Raw genomic sequence first — 20,371 nt, forward strand, 5'->3', positions numbered from 1 at the left:
AACAAAAAGGAATTCACAGAAGAAAAACTGGATAGAGCCCCAAATTCTAAATGTATGATTCCCATGCACAGCGACTGGCCCCTGGATGTATCCTGGGATCTGTCCTGACCTTTTGTCTCACATTCACGAAAACTGACAGCAAACTTGAAACACCTGAGCACGGTCTTCTGCAATCGTCCAGCTTTGCCTACTTTACTTCTGATCGGGTCCTCTTCTGCTTCTGCCCTGACTCTAGACTTTGACTCCTCTTTTTAGTTGTGCTCAGCCTGTGGTTTTTGCACTGAACGCTGTCCTCCCATGGTGACCTCAGCAAAGTGTTTCTAAGGATGTTGGCCCAGGGCTTCTCTAGAACTGTTCCTGGCTGCCACATAGTAGTACAGTGGCATGATCTCAGCTCACTGCAACCTCCACCTCCCAGGTTCAAGCAACTCTCCTTCCTCAGCCTCCTAAGTCACTGGGACTACAGGTGCCCACCATCATGAGCCCGGCTACTTTTTGTATTTTTAGTAGTGATGGGGTTTCACCATGTTGGCCAGGCTGGTCTCAAACTCCTGACCTCAAGTGATCCACCCACCTAGGCTTCCCAAAGTCCTGGGATTACAGGTGTGAGCCACCCCGCCCAGCCCTAATTCATTCTTATCTTCTTGTTTCTGTCACCTCTATTCCAGAGAGTCCTGATCAATTCTGTAACCACCCCAAACTTCTTTTGGAATGAGCTGGAATCTGAGGCTCAGAGAAGAAGTGTAAATGCCAATACTCTGGTTACTGCTATTGCTGTAGTAAAGCACCTGTTGTTTATTACAACCCCGAATCATGTGCCTCTCCCAGCTTCCATGAATCTGTAGCAGATTAACTTACAGACATGCAAGTAGGGAAAACTTCAGATCTTTCACAGTTCTTGACAAGATCATGTTTAATAATAATTCCCCACTCTTCTCACCAGTAGCCAAGAAAGTCCTCACCACATAGCAGGGTCTCAGTAATAACAGCAATGTCAAGAAATAATGAGCAATCAATTCTCAGCTTACAAATTTGGGGGTCATTCTATTAGTAAATGTCAAAAACTCAGCCTCTTGAGATCATCAAAATCTTTTCAATTAAATTTCTAAATGACCATTAGCCAATTACTTAAATTAGTATTGAATATTCAATTATTATTTGTCAATTAAAATAAAATAAAACTAACTTTTTTTAAAAATAGTATTGAGCCTGTATACTCTAGTGGTTGACAGCATGAATTCTGAGATCAAACTGCCTAGGTTCAATCCCTAGCTCCCCACTTTCTAGCTGCATGACTTTGGACATGTTTTATATCTCCCTTGACTCTCCAGCCTTCTCAGTGGTAAAATGAGGACAATAGCAGCACTTACCTCATGGTCTTGTTGTAAGAATTAAATAAGTTAATTTAGATAAAGAGCTTAAAACAATGTCAGGCATATATGCAATACTGCTACTGTACATTTTCTATTCCAATTGCAACAGCACGTTCCAATGGATCCAAACTACTTTTAAAACTGAAGCTTTATTAGATCTGCTGATTGCAGGCAGTTTATTGAGATGGATTGAAACATTTAACCCTCAGAGATGACGGGTGCTTGTCCCAGGACAAACCTGTGCAATTGCATTGTAGACATCTGGTGCTCAGTGATAAAGGGAAACCTCTGCCAAAACGTTCATGGAATACAGTGATCACTTCAGCACTAAAAGACCTGTTTGTGAGGCAGTTATTTGGGGCCTACATTGTTTTTAGAATCCTTCATTGTTTGATAAGGCAATATTAATTCATAAATGTCAGCAATGTTTCTGCTCAAGGAAGCACCCAAGGCTCATGGGTTGCCTACCCATGATACACCAATCATGAGGGGAAGAGGGAAAATGTCTATACCAGCAATCTGTCAAGGGTAGAGGATGCTCTTGACCTCAGAGCAGCACTGGAACTTTGTATCATACTGATATCCCAATAGAGTTTATCAGCAAAGAATGAGAGGGGAGCAAGGGATTGTAAATCTGAATCATCAACTATCTACACTATTCAGATTCACTAAACTGATGTCAAAGTTTCAATTCAATTATGTAATAAAACCTTAGCCAAGAATGCAAATATTAGTCAACAAAGAGAGGAGGAGAGTTACAGGTTTTGAGCATCTACAATGTGTCCTTAATATGCATTATCTCAACCTTGTAAAATGGGCCTTATTAGTCCTCATTGTACAGCTGAGAAAATGGAGGCTTCAGATAGGTTAAGTAACCTAACTGTGGTCACAGAGCAAATAAGTGGTGAAATCAGACTCTCAACCAAGGTCTGACCTCCAAGGCCTGTGTTCCTTTTCTGTTACCATTAAGCACCCCAGCCCTGGATGTCCATCCCATCAGACCAAGAATATCTTACAAGCAGGAGCTGTGTTTTTTCACCACTGTATCAGAGCATAAATATATAATATAATGGAACATAAAGTAGCCTTTAATATATTTTATTGAACAAATGAAATTGGATGTGAGACAAACCATAATAAATATCCTGATCCTCAAAGGCAATCAATCACTTATAACAAAAGCTGTAGGACCCTTCCCTATTCCACTGGGAAGCTGTCACAAATAACCATACAACGTTACAAAGTCCCTTATAGACAAACTACCAAGAGCCACTGGGGCTGGCTGATTAAAAGAGAGGCAATTATACCAGAGATTCCAGGAATATGCAAGTGAAACATGATCCATTTACAATCTTATTACATATCATGCAGTATATTATGTTTAAATGACTCCAGGCTTCCAGTGTGAGTTGTTAACTCCTACTAAGAAACTTGGAATGGAGTTTGATCAGGCCTGTGTTAGTCACCTGAGGTCATGAACTCTAACATGTCTCTCTCTGCAGGGCTCTCAAGAAGTTGGACTGAACCCCAGCTAGCTGAGGCTTAGGCTTGTCCTTAGAGGCTGTCCTGGGGTAGGCTTACATGAAAATGCTCTAAAATGCAGAAACACATAGACCAAGGGCATGAAAGGTAACTGGAGTAATGAACAGAGAGATGATTTCCCAAGACTTAAAAGCAGATGGTGGCTGGGTGCGGTGGATCACGCCTGTAATCCCAGCACTTTGGGAGGCTGAAGCGGGTAGATCACGAGGTCAAGAGATCGAGACCATCTTGGTCAACATGGTGAAACCCCGTCTGTACTAAAAATACAAAAAATTAGCTGGGCATAGTGGTGCGCACCTGTAATCCCAGCTACTCAGGAGGCTGAGGCAGGAGAATTGCCTGAACCCAGGAGGTGGAGGTGGAGGTGAGCCAAGATCGCACCATTGCACTCCAGCCTGGGTAACAAGAGGGAAACTCCACCACAAATAAATAAATAAATAAATAAGGCAGATGGTGAACAAAAACCAAAGCTGAGAGTCAAGAACCAGATCACACTTGATCCAATGGAAGCAGAGAGGGCCAATGAAGAGGGTCTGGGTCTACTACTGTGAGCCCTGTGGAGGGTTATGGCTCACTTGTATGTGCTGCTAGCCTGTCAGACTGGCCCAGAGACAAAGGTTGTAAACAAACATGAACCATTCCTGCAACCATCCCCAGCAAAACCAACATTGGGATCCTGGAAAGGATTCAAATATTTTGGCTTGTGCAGACCCCCGCAATGGGGCAAGATGGTGTCTGCAATGGTTCTGAAATCTTTCTCTTGCTAGGCAGTGAAGGGTGAAGCTGAGGATTCTGAGTGTGCTGACTTCCCAAGTTTCATCTCCTCTATGACACCAAGCACCTTGCACCATGACTCTTCCTTTGCATCTGGAATCTGCTGGGGTTGGCTCAGGAAAGAGTGGGCCAAGTGTCTGACCCAGGGCCTTACAATGTATTCAGTCCATGATTAAAACTGCACATGCTAGAGTCAACATCATCTGTAGAGAGAATCCCTTGCAGCAATAGATTTGCTGACAGAATTTATGAATCCATCATTAGCTCCTCAGGAACAATGAGGCTATTTCTTGCCAGCACTCAGGGATGAATGCATGTGCTGTGCATGCTGACAAACAGCTTTTACAGTTTATAAATACCATAGCACGTGCTCCCTACTCCAAAGGGAATATAGCTGGCTTGTCTGCTGCAACAAGGCTCAATTTCATCAGATAATTGCTACTGGAAAAAGAGCTCTGTGTGTGCTTCATACAGTTGGCCTTCACAGCACCATGGATCTTTGCAATAAAATGTATACCCATGCTGGTATCTGGCAGGATTCATTTGGAAAGAAAGCTATCTTCAAATAAATCTACACAATGCTTCAGGAACCAAATGTTCTGTTCATTGATTTTTTTTAATGATATAATTAAGTCCATTGTGGACACACATATATTTGCTTCTCCTCTTCATCTTTCTTATCAAAGAAGAGGGACTCCTGATGGCTCCTTACTATGAAGTGTTTATGGGACATACTTGAAGCATTTTTACATGCTTACAACTATGATCTTGTTCTTTCGTTTTCATACATGAAGACACTGAAGCTTAAAAAGCTAAAGTAAGTAGTTTCTCCAAGCCCGTCTACAGAGACGTAAACGGATCTGGAACACAAACAGGTATTCTGGGCTGGGTCCAGTGGCTCACACCTGTAATCTCAGCACTTTGGGAGGCTGAGGCAGGCAGATCACTTGAGGCCAGGCTTTTAAGACCACTCTGGCCAACATGGTGAAACCCCATCTCTACTAAAAATACAAAAATTAACCAGGTGTGGTGGTGTGCACCTGTAATCTCAGCTACTTGCAAGGCTGAGGCACAAGAATCACTTGAACCTGGAAGGCAGAGGTTGCAGTAAGCCAAGATGGTGCCACCACACGCCAGCCTGGGTGACAGAGTGAGACTCTGTCTCAAAAAAAAAAAAAATGGTATTCTGACTTTAGACCTAGTGCCCCTTCTCATCTTCAAATCCCTTGCCTCTCTGTAACATTTTCATTTTGCAAAAAGCTTTACAAATTTTACTTAAATGTTGCTCTAATATGCTATATAATTCTATTTTAGATTTCAAAATTGTCATCAGTGTCTTTTCACACAATAATGCTTCATAAATTACCCTTCTCTTGACTTTTGTAAATGGATTGATGTCAAATTGTTTTTGGTTTCATTCATGTATTGCAAAAAGAAAATACCTGGTTCTGCATGGGTACCACATAAGATAACCCAAAAGGAGTCTTGCATTGTAATAGTATGGGAGCTTATTTATGGAATACATACTATATGCCAGGCACTGCACCAGATACCTTATACAGATTGGCCAATTTCATCCTTACACTATTCCTATGAGAATGTTGGATCATCCCCATACACAGAAGAGAAAACTGAGGCTCAGAGAGGTTAAAGTGCTTGCCCATGATCACAGACAAAGCTGGATTAGAACTTAAGTTTGATGCCAAAAGGCATGCTTTTGCCCACTGTCCCTTTTTCCCAATCAGTAAGATGTAATATATTAGTACACCATTAACGTTAAACCTTCTTGTAGCTGTGTAACCTTGGTGAAGTGGGCTGAATAACGGCCCCTGGAGACATCCATGTTGTAATCCCTGGAAACTGTGAATGTTATATCAACAAAAGACTTTGAGGATCTGATTACATTGAGGATCTTAAAGTGGGAAGAGTACCCTGGATTATCCAGGTGGGCCTAAATGTAATCACAAGTGTCCTTATAAGAAAGGCAGAGAAAGACGTGACATAGAAGAAAAGGCAATGAGATTATGGAGGTGGAGGCTGGAATAATGTGGCCACAATTCAAGGAGTGCCAGCAGCCATCAGGAGCGAGCGGAGGCAAGGTCCAGATTCTACCCACAAAGCCTCCACCCAAAACCGGCCCTGCCAACACCTTAGATTTAGCCCTTAAGATTCAGTTCAAACTTCTGGCTTCCAGAACTGGAAGAGGTTACATTTTTCATCTTTTCAGCCATCACGTTTGTGATAACTTGTCACAGCAGCAATCAGAAACTAATGCTCTTGGAAAAGTCGTTTAAGCTCTCTACTACAACACTTGCCACACTTGGATGCTGATTAAATTGGGTAGCACCTAATAAATATTTTCTCTTTCTTCTACTTTCCTGGAAAAAAAAAAAACTGAGTAAAAGCTTAAAAACAGGGATTCTTTACAGCAGAAGAGAGCTCTAAATGGAAACCGAATAACTTGAAGAACTCAGACATTCATTGTTCAGAGGGCAGTTAGTAGTTGCTTCTACCCTCAGTGAGTGTGAGATAAGGACGAATGGACTTGAAACTGCCGTTAGCAACATTTAAGTCAAATGTAAGCTGTAAGGTGTGTTCTCTCAGCCTCCGGAGGTCTTGAAAAACTGAGAATTAAGTTGAGAATCTAAGCAGACATCATTTCAATTACTTTTTGAGGCTCACTACATTCCTGTGACTCTGCAGCATAGCATTTATAGATTACTCGGACCAGGTGTTCAGAACTGCCAAGTAACTAGGTAGAAAGTGACGGCTATGCTATACTAAGGCTATTTCACAGCATGAAGAAGTCAGCATTAATTCTTAGTTTTACTAATGGCATTGCAATCATTTTAGAAAAAAGATTGCTCTTTTAAAGATATTTTCTGGAATAATTATGGATTAAATGATATGATTGAGACTTGCTTCAAAATAAACTGGGAGAAGAGGAAGTAAGTCACAGATGATACAAGTTTCTCAAGAGCTGATAACTATTAAAGCTGGTAATGGTCACAGGGAAGTATAGGATACTATTCTTGCCACTTCTGTATATATTTATACTCTTTTATAATAAAAGGAAGGAGTGAGGGAGGAATAAAGGAAAGGAGGTCATCGCCGGAGGGGGAAGTCAAGGAAAGGTGGGGAGGTAGGGGAGGGGAGGAGAGGAAAAGAAGGAGGAAGAAAGCAGGGGGGAGGGCAAGGGGGAGGGGATAAGAAGGAAGGAAGGAGGGTGTTATATCTGTATTCTAGTCTGGATTTGGTCTCTGTTGCTGCATGGCCTACTGTATTAAGCCATTCTTGTACTGCTATAAAGAGATGCCTGAGACTGGTTATTTCTCAAGAAAGGATGTTTACTTGGCTCATGGTTCTACAGGCTTTATAGGAAGCATGGTGCAAGCATCTGCTTGGCTTCTAGGGAGGCCTCAGGAAGCTTACAATTATGGCAGAAGGCAAAGCAGGAATAGACACGTCACATGGCAAAGGCAGGAGCAAGCGAGGCAGTGCAGGGGGTAGTGCCACACACTTTTAAATGACCAGATCTTGCAATAACTATCACAAAGGCAACACCAAGGCATGTGGGATCTAACCCCATTGGGGTTGTACCATATTGAAACAGCTGCTATTCTCAATCAAAAAATGAGATATTTGCAGTTCTATATGGTACAAATCACCCATTTCTGAACATTAGTTAAAGTTTCTCCAGTAACATTAACCAGCCTCTGTAAAATAGAATAGGGGTCTCAGCATAGAAGCTCCAAGACAATGGCCCAGTAAAACCATCTAGACAGGAACAATAGCAAGTCTCCCTAAAACCCTGAGTTAAATATAAAATAAACACTTGAGGAAGATTTTAGGCCTCTACACAAGCAATTGAGAGACCAAAACCAAACAATTAAAAAAAAAGTAAGAGCAACTTAAGTCACAAAGTCTACCTATATCAGCGTATTTAAACCTCCACAGGAAAAAAAAAAAAAATTAGGCATCAGCACACCTAAAGGTGAAAGATCTTTTAACTAAAGTAGGGTGGTCAGCAACAGGGGAGAAAAGAGAAGCCACAGAGGCAGAGATGAGCAGTGTATATGGCTGAAAGGTAGGATCTGGGAGGCAACAAACTCCACCTGCTCAGTATCAGTGAGGGTTTTATCCCTAACGCTAAACAACTCACCAGACTCACAGACCAGCGCCCCGAACAGCTCAGGTGTCACCTCCCCAAGGAAGCTTTTCTCTCTTTGCTCTCCCTCTCCACAAACAGAGAAAGAAGTAAGCCAACTGACCCCTGTTTCCTGTTGGCCTGAAGGCCCCCAGAGGATAAGGATGGAGTCCCGGTCTGCTATTCCAAGAGGCTGCCCTGAATGTACATCAGAGCGAGCACTCAGGAAACACTGAATGAAAACAAGCAGAAGCTGAAACAATCTCCAGGGTAGAGGGAAGGGAAAGAGAAAATCAAAATCAATCAATCAACCTGGGACAGGTGTCTGGGGAATCACTGGCCTTCCAAACTGCCATTAAGAACTGCTGTGGGTGAAAACAAATCTGAGGAACTGGAAGGAGAAAAAGCAGTCACAGGACAGGACTAAAAACTAGAAAAAATTACAGAATAAAACTCCCTGAAGTGGTCGGGTCTCCCACAAATAAACCCCGATGCCCTGGACCAATCAACGCAGAAACAGGCAGTGCCTCAGTTCGTGGACTGGCCAGCATCCCTCGAGTGTGCGTTCAGCCACTGACTCAAGCCTTGGAGAAAGCAGGAACCCAGCATGTCACCATGTGAAAATGAAGAAGAGGAGTCCTGTGTGGATGGTGGGGAAGCTCAGAGAGGCTAAAATAAACACAAGGCACTGCAACTCGTGGCATGGAGGCCTAGGGATGTGGCAGGGATTCTAACTGAAGAGTATGGCAGGGACCGGGCTGAGAAGGAACTGGGGGGAAGGGGTTGCAGTCGGCCAAGCCCAAAGGGAAGCCGCACGATCACTCATGCCACACAAGAAGGTGCTCTCTATGAGACACAGGCAGAAACCCAGTTCCTACACAGAGCCAACTGTCAAATCTCCCCTTACTCTATTTGCACCAGCGAGCAGACATTTCTGAGCAGAAGCTCTGAATCACAGTTTCTGCTGTGTCTGCCATGCAGTATCCTCAAGGACAGACCCTCAGAGTCTGCTGCAGCTTCAGGGGCATTCTAGAAAACTGTCTCTGTAAACAAATGTGTCTGATTTCTAGATCAGGAAAGGAAAGATACCCAAGCCAGCATTTCCCACTTTCTGCTCACATCCTAAAAAAATCAAAGTCCGATAATGCTTGTGGCTCTTTTTCTCTTCAGGTGCACTCTGTTCTGATGTTTCCTTAAATCCACTCCCTAACACGGCAGGGCAGGGGGCAGTGAAAAGCACAGGCTCTAGAGTCAGCTCAGCCTCCTGGGTTCAGAGCCCTACCCCATTGCTGCCTTTTGAACTTACACAAACCACTTTCCCTGAAAAACCTTAGTTTCCTCATCTTAAAATGGAAACAGTAACAAAGTTTTGCTTCAAGAGATGTTGCAATAAATAAATGCAATTATACAGTTAGCTTATTATTATTATTGCTGCTCTCATTATTACTAGTACTGTTACTATTACTACATAAGCAGTCTTCAGCTACTTCACCACTAATAGGAAACCTTTAATAAAACAAGATTCCAAATTCTATTGCTGTGCCTCAAAATTATACTTCCTCCAACACCAAAAATGCATTTTGGAGAAAGTATTTTTTTAATGAGCAGCGGGTAACACATGCATGTAATAAACCTCCAGATTTAAAAGTGGCCATAAGCCCTGTTTAGTTGTATCCATTTCAAAAGTCACAGAAACATTAAGAGGAGTGATAGGTCAAAGAGTTACCTGTATCTGATAACGTCCTTCTTTCAATGAAATGCATCTACAAACATAACAAATCCATGTGGCTCTTCCATTGGAAAGACTTCAGGTAAAGAATCCCATAACTAGCCCGTGACAGCATGCGTGAGAGTCTCCATACATCGCCAAAATTAATACTTTAGCTAAATTCTCTCCACACGGGATAGAATTGCTCTGCCACTGTCTGAAAATGCATATATATGTCTTCTTTCTTTGTGGGAAGTTTCTACATGAGATGCAGAAATTACCATCTCTACGGCTATTGGAAAGTGTCGGCTCATTTTATAGCTGCTGGCATAGCTTTTTCCAGAGATTTAAGTTTCACTCCTCTGGTCATAATGAATCACATCTGTGTGTTTGTACAACATTTCTCCCTTCTTCCATTCAACTGAAAATATCCCAGCCTGTGAATGTGTAGATTTACTCTGCTCTGCAATATTTTTTAGGTAATGAGATTTTGCCCTAGCAATATAAATTATTATAAAATTCAAAATATATACTGAAGAAACAGCTGTAAAAATTCATATATACCAATTTTGAGTGTGTCTCAAACACCTACATGTTTAATCAATTTATGCTGGACAGCACAATTTAGTCGTGGACATGTTTTTCTATCTGCCAATTACCATCAAGACTACTGAAAAAAGAGCTAGCATATGCTTGGTACATACCCCAAATTCGAAAACATAAAGAAAGGAAAGGGCCAGGCTCATGTGGGGGCTCATGCCTGCAATCCCAGCACTTTGGGAGGCCGAGGTGAGCGGATCACAAAGTCAGGAGTTCAAGACCAGCCTGGCCAACATAATAAAACCTCGTCTCTACTACAAATACCAAAAAATTAGCTGGGTGTGGTGGCAGACACCTGTAATCCCAGCTACTCAGGAGGCTGAAGCAGAAGAATCACATGAATCTGGAAGGCGGAGGTTGCAGTGAGTGGAGATCACGCCACTGCACTCCAGCCTGAGCGACAGTGTGAGAAATAAAGGAAAAAAGAAAACAAAGGTTCTTGAGCTCTTGATATTCCAAAAAGAACATTTTTCTTCCAAACCAATCCTGAACATACTAAAATGTAGTTACTCAACATAAAAACATACAACTAAGACATTCTCCATACAGAATTAGGAAGTTTATTAAGCTCCTAATTTCCAAGTCTAGAACAGGAACATGAATTTACATGCATTGTCTCATTTTGTGGATCTTACATGCATGTAGTCTCAGTCAGCTGGACCTTTGATTTCTACTTGTCAGTAATTTAAAGTTAGCTCAATGTGAGTAAATGACAAACACAAAATGATGCATAAGCTGTAGCCACAAACCCCACCCAATACCGTTTATCTTATATTCCAAAACCATATTACAATTCTCTCTTGTAAAAAATAAATTTCAGAACAAGGCATTTAATTGACCTCACAGAGAAAAATAAAGACAATTCTATCATTTCAGAATTCAGCAATGAATGTCCAACTATGGCTGAAAGGTACACCCTGAGAATTAAATGATTTTAACAAACCCATTGAGGTTCATAAAGCTGTATTAACCTAATGTTGGGAAAGGATAAGAGAAACAGGCACAAACACCCCTGCTCATTTTGCTGTGCAATTCTCCAAGGAGATGGTATTACAAATGTCCTCGTTGTCTTCAATGCTGGACGCGTCTGTGGAGTCAGGATCGCTCACCACAATGCCTACAGAAGAGAAACTGGTAATGAAGGCGTGCATCTGCTGTGCATAAATATCCCTAATGTTAAAGTAAGGTAGCTCATGACACTTCTCTGGTGCATCTTCAGTGCACTGGTCCACATCAATGTCCTTTTGCTTCTGGTAGTACTTGGAAAACTTGTTGAAGATGATGGTGATGGGAAGGGCCACCACCAATATGCCACAGATGATGCACGTGCTGGCGATGAGCTTCCCCACCAAGGTGACCGGGTGGGTGTCTCCATAGCCCACGGTTGTCATGCTGATGGTGGCCCACCACCAGCAGATGGGGATGCTGGTGAGGCTGGATGTGTGGTCATCTTTCTCCACAGAGTAGATAAGCACAGAGAAGATGGAAATGCCCACAGAGAGGAAGAGAAGCAGAAGCCCAACTTCATGGTAGCTGTGTCTCAGTGTGGCACCTAGAGACCGAAGTCCTACCGAGTGCCGAGCAAGTTTTAGAATTCGGAAAATCCTCATAAGCCGTAGGATCTGGACCACCTTGCCCATGTTCTCAATATCTTCACTCTCTTCCTCCTTGGTGTCTACAGCCAACGTGGCATAGAAGGGAATAATGGAGACAAAGTCAATGATGTTCAGAGGGTTTTTCCAGAATTTCTTTTGACAAGGAGCAGCAGCCAGCCGGACAGCAAGCTCCCCGGTGAACCAAGCAATGCATGCGATCTCCACTCCTTCCAGCACTGGGTCATCCACCTCTCCATCCTCGTTCTGAAACTCTGACATGCTGTGAACGCACATGGCCACGATGGAGGCCAGCACCACGCTCAAGGAGGAGATGGCTATAAGCTTAGCAGACAGGCAGTACGCTGGGTTCTCCATTCTAATCCAGATTTTCTTCCGGAGCTGGCCAAATCGCAGTGTGTCAAATTTCTCCAGCTCTTTCTCAAACAGAGATGACTCTTCAAACGAGGAGTCAGTACTCACATCATGGCTTTTCTGGTCCCAGTCCTTCTCGTGGTTTTCCTCCTTGCGTTCCTGGTAGCGATTGCTGCAGCAGGAATCGATGAAGAGCTCGTTGATGCCCCAGTACTCAATCTCCTGGCAGAAAGAGAACACGCACAGCTCCTCCATGACATGCAGCTTCCCCGTGTAATAAAAATTCAAAACATATCTGAACAAGGAGGGATTCCGATCAAAGTAGTACTCCTTATCGGCCACACTGTAATCATCACACAGCTCCAGAATGGCCTCTTCAGAATGGCAAGTGAGCAGCTTCCCCAGTCTGGTGTGAGGAAACCGCAGGAGGGTGCTTTGGTCAACAGACTGCTTAAAGCCCCCCACATTCAGGTTGACAAGTTCCTCGTCTTGTCCAGGGCGACGGAAAAACTCACCAAACACCATGGTGGATACAGGAGGCAGAGTGCTGGCTGCGGAGGGAGACGAGGAAGATCACACTGCACCTGGAAGGAGCACAAGATGATATTAACACGCTGTCCTGCCGTGCCCGGCCAAGCTTATTTTTAATCTGCCCTTTCCAGGATGATGGGCTACATTAAAAGCAAAGCAGGAAATGCAATAAAAATGAATACATTATTATGTATTTTGCTCAGAAGAAAATCAACACAAAACAGATTTTTCCCCAATAACTTAGGTTTTGGGGGATCCATTTTCTTTAGGAAAGAAGAAAAGATGGCAGTAGAATTTCTATGAACCTTAATTACCATTTCTCTGTTAAGCATCCAAACTGTACCTCCCAACCTTGCCCCCCAAATTACAATGCAATTTAGATCACTTACACAATATAAGCATCTCCAGAGACTCAAACACAGGCTCTTCATGTTTGGGAAAACTCAATTCAGACATGATAGGCTTGCTGCTGCCAGGCCTGAAGCTTATCACTCCCCATCCCTGAGGCTTGGTCATGCCCCCAGCATACACATCACATGGGACTCTGCTCAGCTCTTAGAAAGGATGTGAGTTTCCCTTTGTGCACCAGTGTTTTACTCCTTTAAGAGAAAGCCCTACTCCCTATGTTTGGATGTGGACAATCAAGAGGATATAATTATCTCCCTGTCCTTAAGTACCTTATATCTTAAAGATATCATTACACTTCATGGGATGGTGTTTCAGGTACATCCACATGAAAAGAATCCAACCTGAGAAAACCTCTTTATGGTAATTGCACTATCAGTTTCCTGACACAAATGCCCTCTGCTCCAACCTCCTTCCCCTCACAGACAGTTCCCATGTGGCCCTAATCTATAATTATCTTTCCACAGATCATCTATACTGGCTGAGCATGTGGCCTGTTTTTAGTTCTGACACTAATCAAGATGCATCAGATCCATTTCTCAGCAAGAAAATTACAGCTTTTGACCATCACGCAATGCAATGATGCTTCCTCAGAGCAGATGATGCAAGTAAAACTAGGAGACCACCATATACTGAGTCCCCACCAGATACTACTGGATGCCTTTACACATTATGTCATTCGGTCCTTCCAACACTATATGGGAGCTGGATAGAAAAATGGGTACTGTTCTCAGCCTCTTTAGGTTGAGTCCAGGATTACCTAACAGGTAAATGGTAGAGCCAAAATTTAAACCCAGATTGAATTAATTCCAAAGTCCATGCTCTCTCCATGAAATAGACTTTCCCCACCTTCTTCCTCTTTATAATCTAATAACCCAATATGAGGCACGCTATGCAAGAGGCAAGTGAAGCCTCTTTGGGATTATTGACCTTGGCTGGAGAAGCTTCATAGCAGAGGTTATATGCACTCCAAAGGTTCAAGTGGAGTCCACCTGATATGGTTTGGCTCTGTGTCCTCACCCAAATCTCATGTTGAATTGTGATCCCATGTGTTGGAGGTGGGGGCCTGGTGGGAGGTGATTGGATCGCAGGGGTGGTTTCTAATGGTTTAGTATCATCCCCCAAGTGCTGTCTCATCAGAGAATTCTAATGAGATCTGGCTCTTTCAAAGTGTGTAGCATCTCCCCCTTCACTCTCTCTCCTGTTCTGCATATAAGACATGTTGGCTTCCCCCTTTCACCTGCTGGCTTGATTGTAAATTTCCTGAGGCCTCCCCAGACATGCCTCCTGTACAGCTTACAGAACTGTGAGTCAATTAAATCTTTATAAATTACCCAGTCTCAGGTAGCTCTTTACAGTAGTGTAAGAACAAACTAACATACCGCAAAACTGAAGGAAAAGGACATTCCCACCAGAGGGCATCAAAGGGTAGACAGAGGCCAGATTGTGAAGGGCCCTGTACATCAGTCCAGAGAATCCGCATTTTATCCTGTCAGCAAGACAACTAAAGGGTCTTAATCCACAAGTGGACACAGCTATGTTTGTGACTGTGACTTAGAAAACAGCCAATGACAGCAGCGTGAAAATTGCACACGGCAAAAGCCAGGCCCAAGAAGAAAGGGCTGCAATAGAACAGGCTCGGGTGGTAAGGACAAGGACACTCACAGTGGCAGAGCATATAAAGAGGAAGTGATAAACTCAGGAGAAGTTTATAAGATAGAATCTACAGGATTTGGTAACTGATTTGAAGAAAAGGGACAAGGAAGCAGAAAGGCCAAAGGAAGATGTGTTTTCTAGTCTGTGTAAGTGGACAGACAGTAACACTGTTAAAGGGGGCAGGAAAGTCAGAAAGGAATTTCTTTGCCCTTGTGTTTATGGAAAGCCAAGTTTGTATGCAAGAGAACAAATTCCTGCTGAGAAAAAAAGAAAGGAAATGATAAAGATTAAAGCAAAAATAAATAAAATGGAGAATAGCAATAAAAACAGAAAATCAACAAAGCCATTGGTCATTTAAAATAATCAACACAATTGACAAATCTTTAACTAGGCTAGTCAAGAAAAAGTGAAAGTACTTTGGGAGGATAAGACAGATGGATCACAAAAACTAAAAAAAGAAAAGAAAATTAAAAAATAAAAATAAAATAATTAAAAAAATTTTTTTAAAAGACAGATGGATCACTTGAGGCCAGGAGTTCAACACCAGGCTGGCAAACATGGCAAAACCCCATCTCCACAAAAAATACAAAAATTAGCTAGGCATGGTGGCATGTACTTCTAGTCCTAGCTACTCAAGAGCCTGAGGCATGAGAATCACTTGAACCCAGGAGGCGGAGGCTGCAGTGAGCCCAAATCACACTACTGCACTCCATGCTAGATGACAGAGTGAGACTCTGTCTCAAAAATGAAACAAAAGAAAATTTTAAAAATGAGAGAAGATTCAAATTAGCAAAATCAGCAATGGAAGAACAATACCACTATTGACCTTACAAAATGAAAGAACTATAAAGGAATACTATGAACAATCATATGTCCACAAATTAGATAATGTAGATGAAGTGTACAAAGTGCTAGTGTTGACAAAAAGGGTCAAATTCTGTAAAATATTTAAAGAGATGTATTCTAAACCAAACACGAGTGACCGATGGCCTGTGACACAGACCTCAGGATATCTTGAGAACATGTACCCAAGGTTGTTGGCCTACGACTTGGCTATATACAATTTAGAAAGACACAAGACATCAATCAATACATGTAAAAATGTACATTGGTTCTGTCCCAAAAGCCTAGAAAACTGGCAGCTATGGTGGGGGGCTTCCAGGCCATAGGTAGATTCAAACATCTTCTGACTGGCAATTGGCTGGAAGAATTAAGTTATTGTCTGATATGGTTGGGCTTTGTGTCTCCCCCCAGATCTCATCTCCAATTGTGATCCCCAAGTGTCAAGGGAGAGAAGTGCTAAAAGCTGATTGGATCATGGGGGTGCTTCCCCCATGCTGTTCTTGTAATAGTGAATGAGTTCTCACAAGATCTGATAGTTTTATTATATTAGAGGCTCTTTCTCATTCACTCAGCACTCTCTTTCATCTGCCACCATGTAGGACATCTCTGTTCCCCTTCTACTATGACTGTAAGTTTCCTGAGGCTTCCCAAGCTCTGCAGAACTGTGAGTCAATTAAACATCCTTTCTTTATAAATTACCCAGTCACATGTATGTCTTTATAGTACTATGAAAACGGACTAATACTGTCAATTGATACCACAGAGAGTGGGATACTGCTATAAAGATACCTAAAAATGTGGAAGCAACTTTGTAACATGGTAACAGGCAGAGGCTGGAACCATTTGGCAGATGCCAAAGAAGACAGGAAGAGGCGGAAAAGTCTGGTACTTCCTAGAGGCTTGTTGAATAGTTTTGGCCAAAATGCTCATAGTGATATGAACAACAAAGCCCATGCTGACGTGGTCTCAGAAGAAGATGAAAAGCTTACTAGGACCTGGAGCAAACAGTCATTCTTGCTAAGCAAAGAAACTAGTGGCATTTCCCCCCTGCTCTAGAAATCTGTGGAACTTTAAACTTGAAAGAGATGATTTTGGATATCTGGCAGAAAAAAATTCTAAGCAACAAATCATTGAAGATGTGACCTGGGTGCTCTTAAAAGCAGTCCATTGTATGTATTCACAAAGAGATGCTTTGAAATTGGAACTTAAGTTTAAAAGAGAAACAGAGCACAAAAGTTTGGGAAATTTGCAGCCTGGTAATGCAATAGAAAAGAAAAGCCCATTTTCTCAGTAGAAATTCAAGCTGGCTGCAGAAATTTGCAGAAGTAACCAGGAGCCCAATGATAATTGCCAAGACAATGGGAAAATGTCTCCAGGGCATGTCAGAGGTCTTGGCAGCAGCCCCTTTCATCATAGGCCTAGAAGCCTAAGGAAAAATGGTTTCATGGGCTAGGCCCAGGGACTTGCTGCTCTGTGCAGCCTTGTAACATGGTGCTGGTCATCCCAGCTATTTTGGCTCCAGTTGTGGCTGTAAGGGGCCATAGTACAGCTCAGGCCATGGCTTCAATGGTGCAAGCCCCAAGCCTTGGTGACTTCCACATGGTGTTGGGCCTGCGGGTGGACAGTAGTAAAAATTGAGGTTTGGGAACCTCTGCCTAGATTTCAGAGGATGTATAGAAATTCCTTGAAGTCTAAGCAGAAGTTTTCTATAGGGGAAGAGCTCTCATGAAGAACCTCTGCTAGGGCAGTACAGAAGGGAAATGTGGGTTTAGCATTGCCTAGTGGAGAAGAGAACCACTGTCCTGCAGACCCCAGAATGGAAGATCCACTGACAGCTTGCACCATATACCTGGAATAGCTGCAGACATTCAACACCAGTCCATGAAAGCAGCAAGGAGGAAGGCTGTACCTTGCAAAACCACAACAGGGAGCTGCCCAAGACTGTGGGAGCTCACCTCTTGCATCACTGTGACCCAGATGTGAGACATGGAATAAAAGAAGATAATTTAGAATCTTTAAGATTTACTGGCTCCCCTGATGGGTTTTGGACTTGCCTCTTTGGGGCCAATTTGTTATAAAGCTAAAACAAATGGGGCCCCTTTGTTTTGGCCAATTTCTTCTATTTGGAACAGGAGCATTTATCCAATGCCTGTACCCCCATTGTATCCTGGAAGTAGCTAACTTGCTTTTGATTTTAGAGGCTCCTAAGTGAAAGAAACTTGCTTTGTCTCAGATGAAACTTTGGACTTGGACTTTTGAATTAATATTGAAATGAGTTAAAATGTTGAGGGACTGTTGGGAAGGCATGTTTGGTTTTAAAACATAAGGATATGGGATTTGGGATGGGCCGGGGTGGAATGATATGGTCTGGCTTTGTGTCCCCACCCAAATCTCATCTCAAATTGCAATCCCCACATGTCAAGGGAGAGCCTGGTAAGAGGTAATAAGATCATGAAGGTGGTTTTCCGCATGCTGTTCTCATGATGGTGAGTGAGTTCTCACAAGATCTGATGGTTTTACAAGAGGCTCTTTTTTTTTTCTCTCATAACTCTCTCTTGCCTGCCACCATGTAAGACATGCCTCTTCCCCTTCCACCATGATTGTAAGTTTCCTGAGACCCCCTCCCCCACCCCAGCCCTATGGAACTGTGGGTCAATTAAATCTCTTTTCTTTATAAATTACCCAGTCTTGAGTATGTCTTGATAGCAGCATGAAAACAGACTAATACATTATCTAAAGACTTAGAATCAATAAAAATGTCTGGGTTAAGATAAGCAGTTGGGGAGACCAAGGTTTTATCATGCAGATGAAGCCTCTGGGTAGCAACTTCAGAGAGAATAGATTATAAATGTTTCTTATCAAAATTAAAGAGTCTGTACTATCAGTCCTAAGGTGTGTGCTGACATTAATGCTGGTAAGCTTTTCCTGAATTTCAAAAGAGAGGAGGGTATAATGAAGCATGTCTGACCTCTCCTTCTTATCATGGTCTGAACTAGTTTTTCAGGTTAATTTTGGAATGCCCTTGGCCTAGAAGAGGGGTCCATTCAAGTCAGGAGGACTTAGAATTTTATTTTTTTCTTACACTAGAAAGGCATAATCTACACAAACTAACTCAAGAAGAAAGAGAAAATATGAATAAACTTATTTATTAACAAGTAAAGATATGAAATTTGCAATTATAACAATTTTCATATGGAAAGCTGAGGTACAGATAGCTTTACAGATTCCATTACTGGTGAGTTCAACCACCATCACCACCAATCTTTCACAAACTCTCCCAAAAATTAGAAAAGAAAGGCACATTTCCCAGATCCTTCTATGAAGCTAGTATTATCCCAATATCAAAACTAGAAAAAGACACCATAAGAAAACTACAGGTCAGTATCTCTTATGAACATAGATGAATAAATCCTCAACAAAACATTAGCAAACCAAATCCAGCAACATTTAAAAAATAATTATACAACATGAGTGGTGGGATTTATCTCAGGAATTTAAGGTTAACAACATATAAATCAATCAAAGTAATGTAAATACTAAAGAAATAATGAAAGTAACATTATCATCTCAAAAGATACAGAAAAAGCATTTGAAAAAATCTAGCACTCTTTTTGATTAAAAAAAAATCAAAAACTAAGAATAGAACAGAACTTCTTCAATTTGATAAAGAACATCTAAGAGAAGCCCACAGCTAAAAACATGTTTAATGATCAAAAACTAAAAGCATTTCTCTTAATATCAGGAACAAAACATGAATGTCTAAGCCCACTACTTCTATTCAATATTGTACTGGAAGTTCTAGTCAGGAAAATTAGGTAAGAAAAAGAAAGAAAATACATCCAGACTAAAAAGGAAAAGCTAAACTATATATATTCACAGATGACATGATCTAATATATAGAAAATCCTATGGAATACATATACAAAAAAATTAGAATAAATAAGTTCAGCAATGTTGCAGGATTGATATACAAAAAAATTATCTATATACTAGCAATAAGAAAATACAAATATGAAATTAAGAAAACAATTACATTTTCAATCACATCAAGAAAAATAAAATATTTGGGAATAAATTTAACAAAAGTGGCATAAACTTATACAATGAAAACTACAAAATGTTGTTGAAAACAAGAAATAAATGAATAGAAAGACACTCAATGTTCATGGATTGAAAGATCTACTATTGTTAAGTGGCAATACCCTCCAAATTAATTCATAGATTAAATACAATTTCTATAAAAATCCTAGCTGCCTTTTTTTCAGAAATTGACAAATTGATTCTAAGATTCTAAAATTTCAGTAATTGACAAAGCAATTCTTGACACGTTTGTCAAAAATCAATCAATAAATTGAAAAATAAGCCCATATGGACTTTTTGATTGATTTTTGACAAGTGTGTCAAGACAATTCAACAGGGGTAAGAATCTTTTTGGTAAACAGTATTGGAACAACTGGATAGCCACATGCAAAAAAAAAAAACTAAATTGGATATGTATCCCACACTATATATAAAAATTAAATAGATCAAAGGCCTGAATATAGGTGCTAAAATTATAAAACTCTTAGAAGAAAACATGAACATAAATTTTTATGACCTTGAGTTAGGGAATGGCTTCTTAGATGTAACACTAAAATTACGGTAAAAGAAAAAAATCATTAAATTATTATCAAAATGTAAAATGCACATCAAAGGGCACTACCAAGGCAAAACACAAGTATTAAGAAAATGAGAAGACAACCCACAAAATAGAAGAAAACATTTGCAAATCATATATCTGATAAGGATATAGTACCCAGAATAAAGAGCTCTTACAACCCAATAA

At 41.3% G+C, this 20,371-nt stretch overlaps 1 protein-coding gene across 4 annotated transcripts in view; it reads right to left on the reverse strand.

The window, feature by feature from the left end:
• Positions 1 to 10,684: 10,684 nt before the first annotated feature.
• Positions 10,685 to 20,371, reverse strand: part of KCNS3 (potassium voltage-gated channel modifier subfamily S member 3) — a 49,226-nt gene continuing 39,539 nt past the window's right edge. For all 4 annotated transcript variants that reach the window (XM_035273150.3, XM_035273149.3, XM_078348450.1 and 1 more), the window contains one exon: positions 10,685 to 12,695. In XM_035273150.3, the coding sequence (XP_035129041.1) occupies positions 11,161 to 12,636 (1,476 nt within the window). In that variant the 5' untranslated portion in view covers positions 12,637 to 12,695 and the 3' untranslated portion in view covers positions 10,685 to 11,160. The remainder of the gene's footprint in view (positions 12,696 to 20,371) is intronic.

The sequence above is a fragment of the Callithrix jacchus genome, chromosome 14, assembly GCF_049354715.1.
Source record: "Callithrix jacchus isolate 240 chromosome 14, calJac240_pri, whole genome shotgun sequence".
Lineage (NCBI taxonomy): Eukaryota > Metazoa > Chordata > Mammalia > Primates > Cebidae > Callithrix > Callithrix jacchus.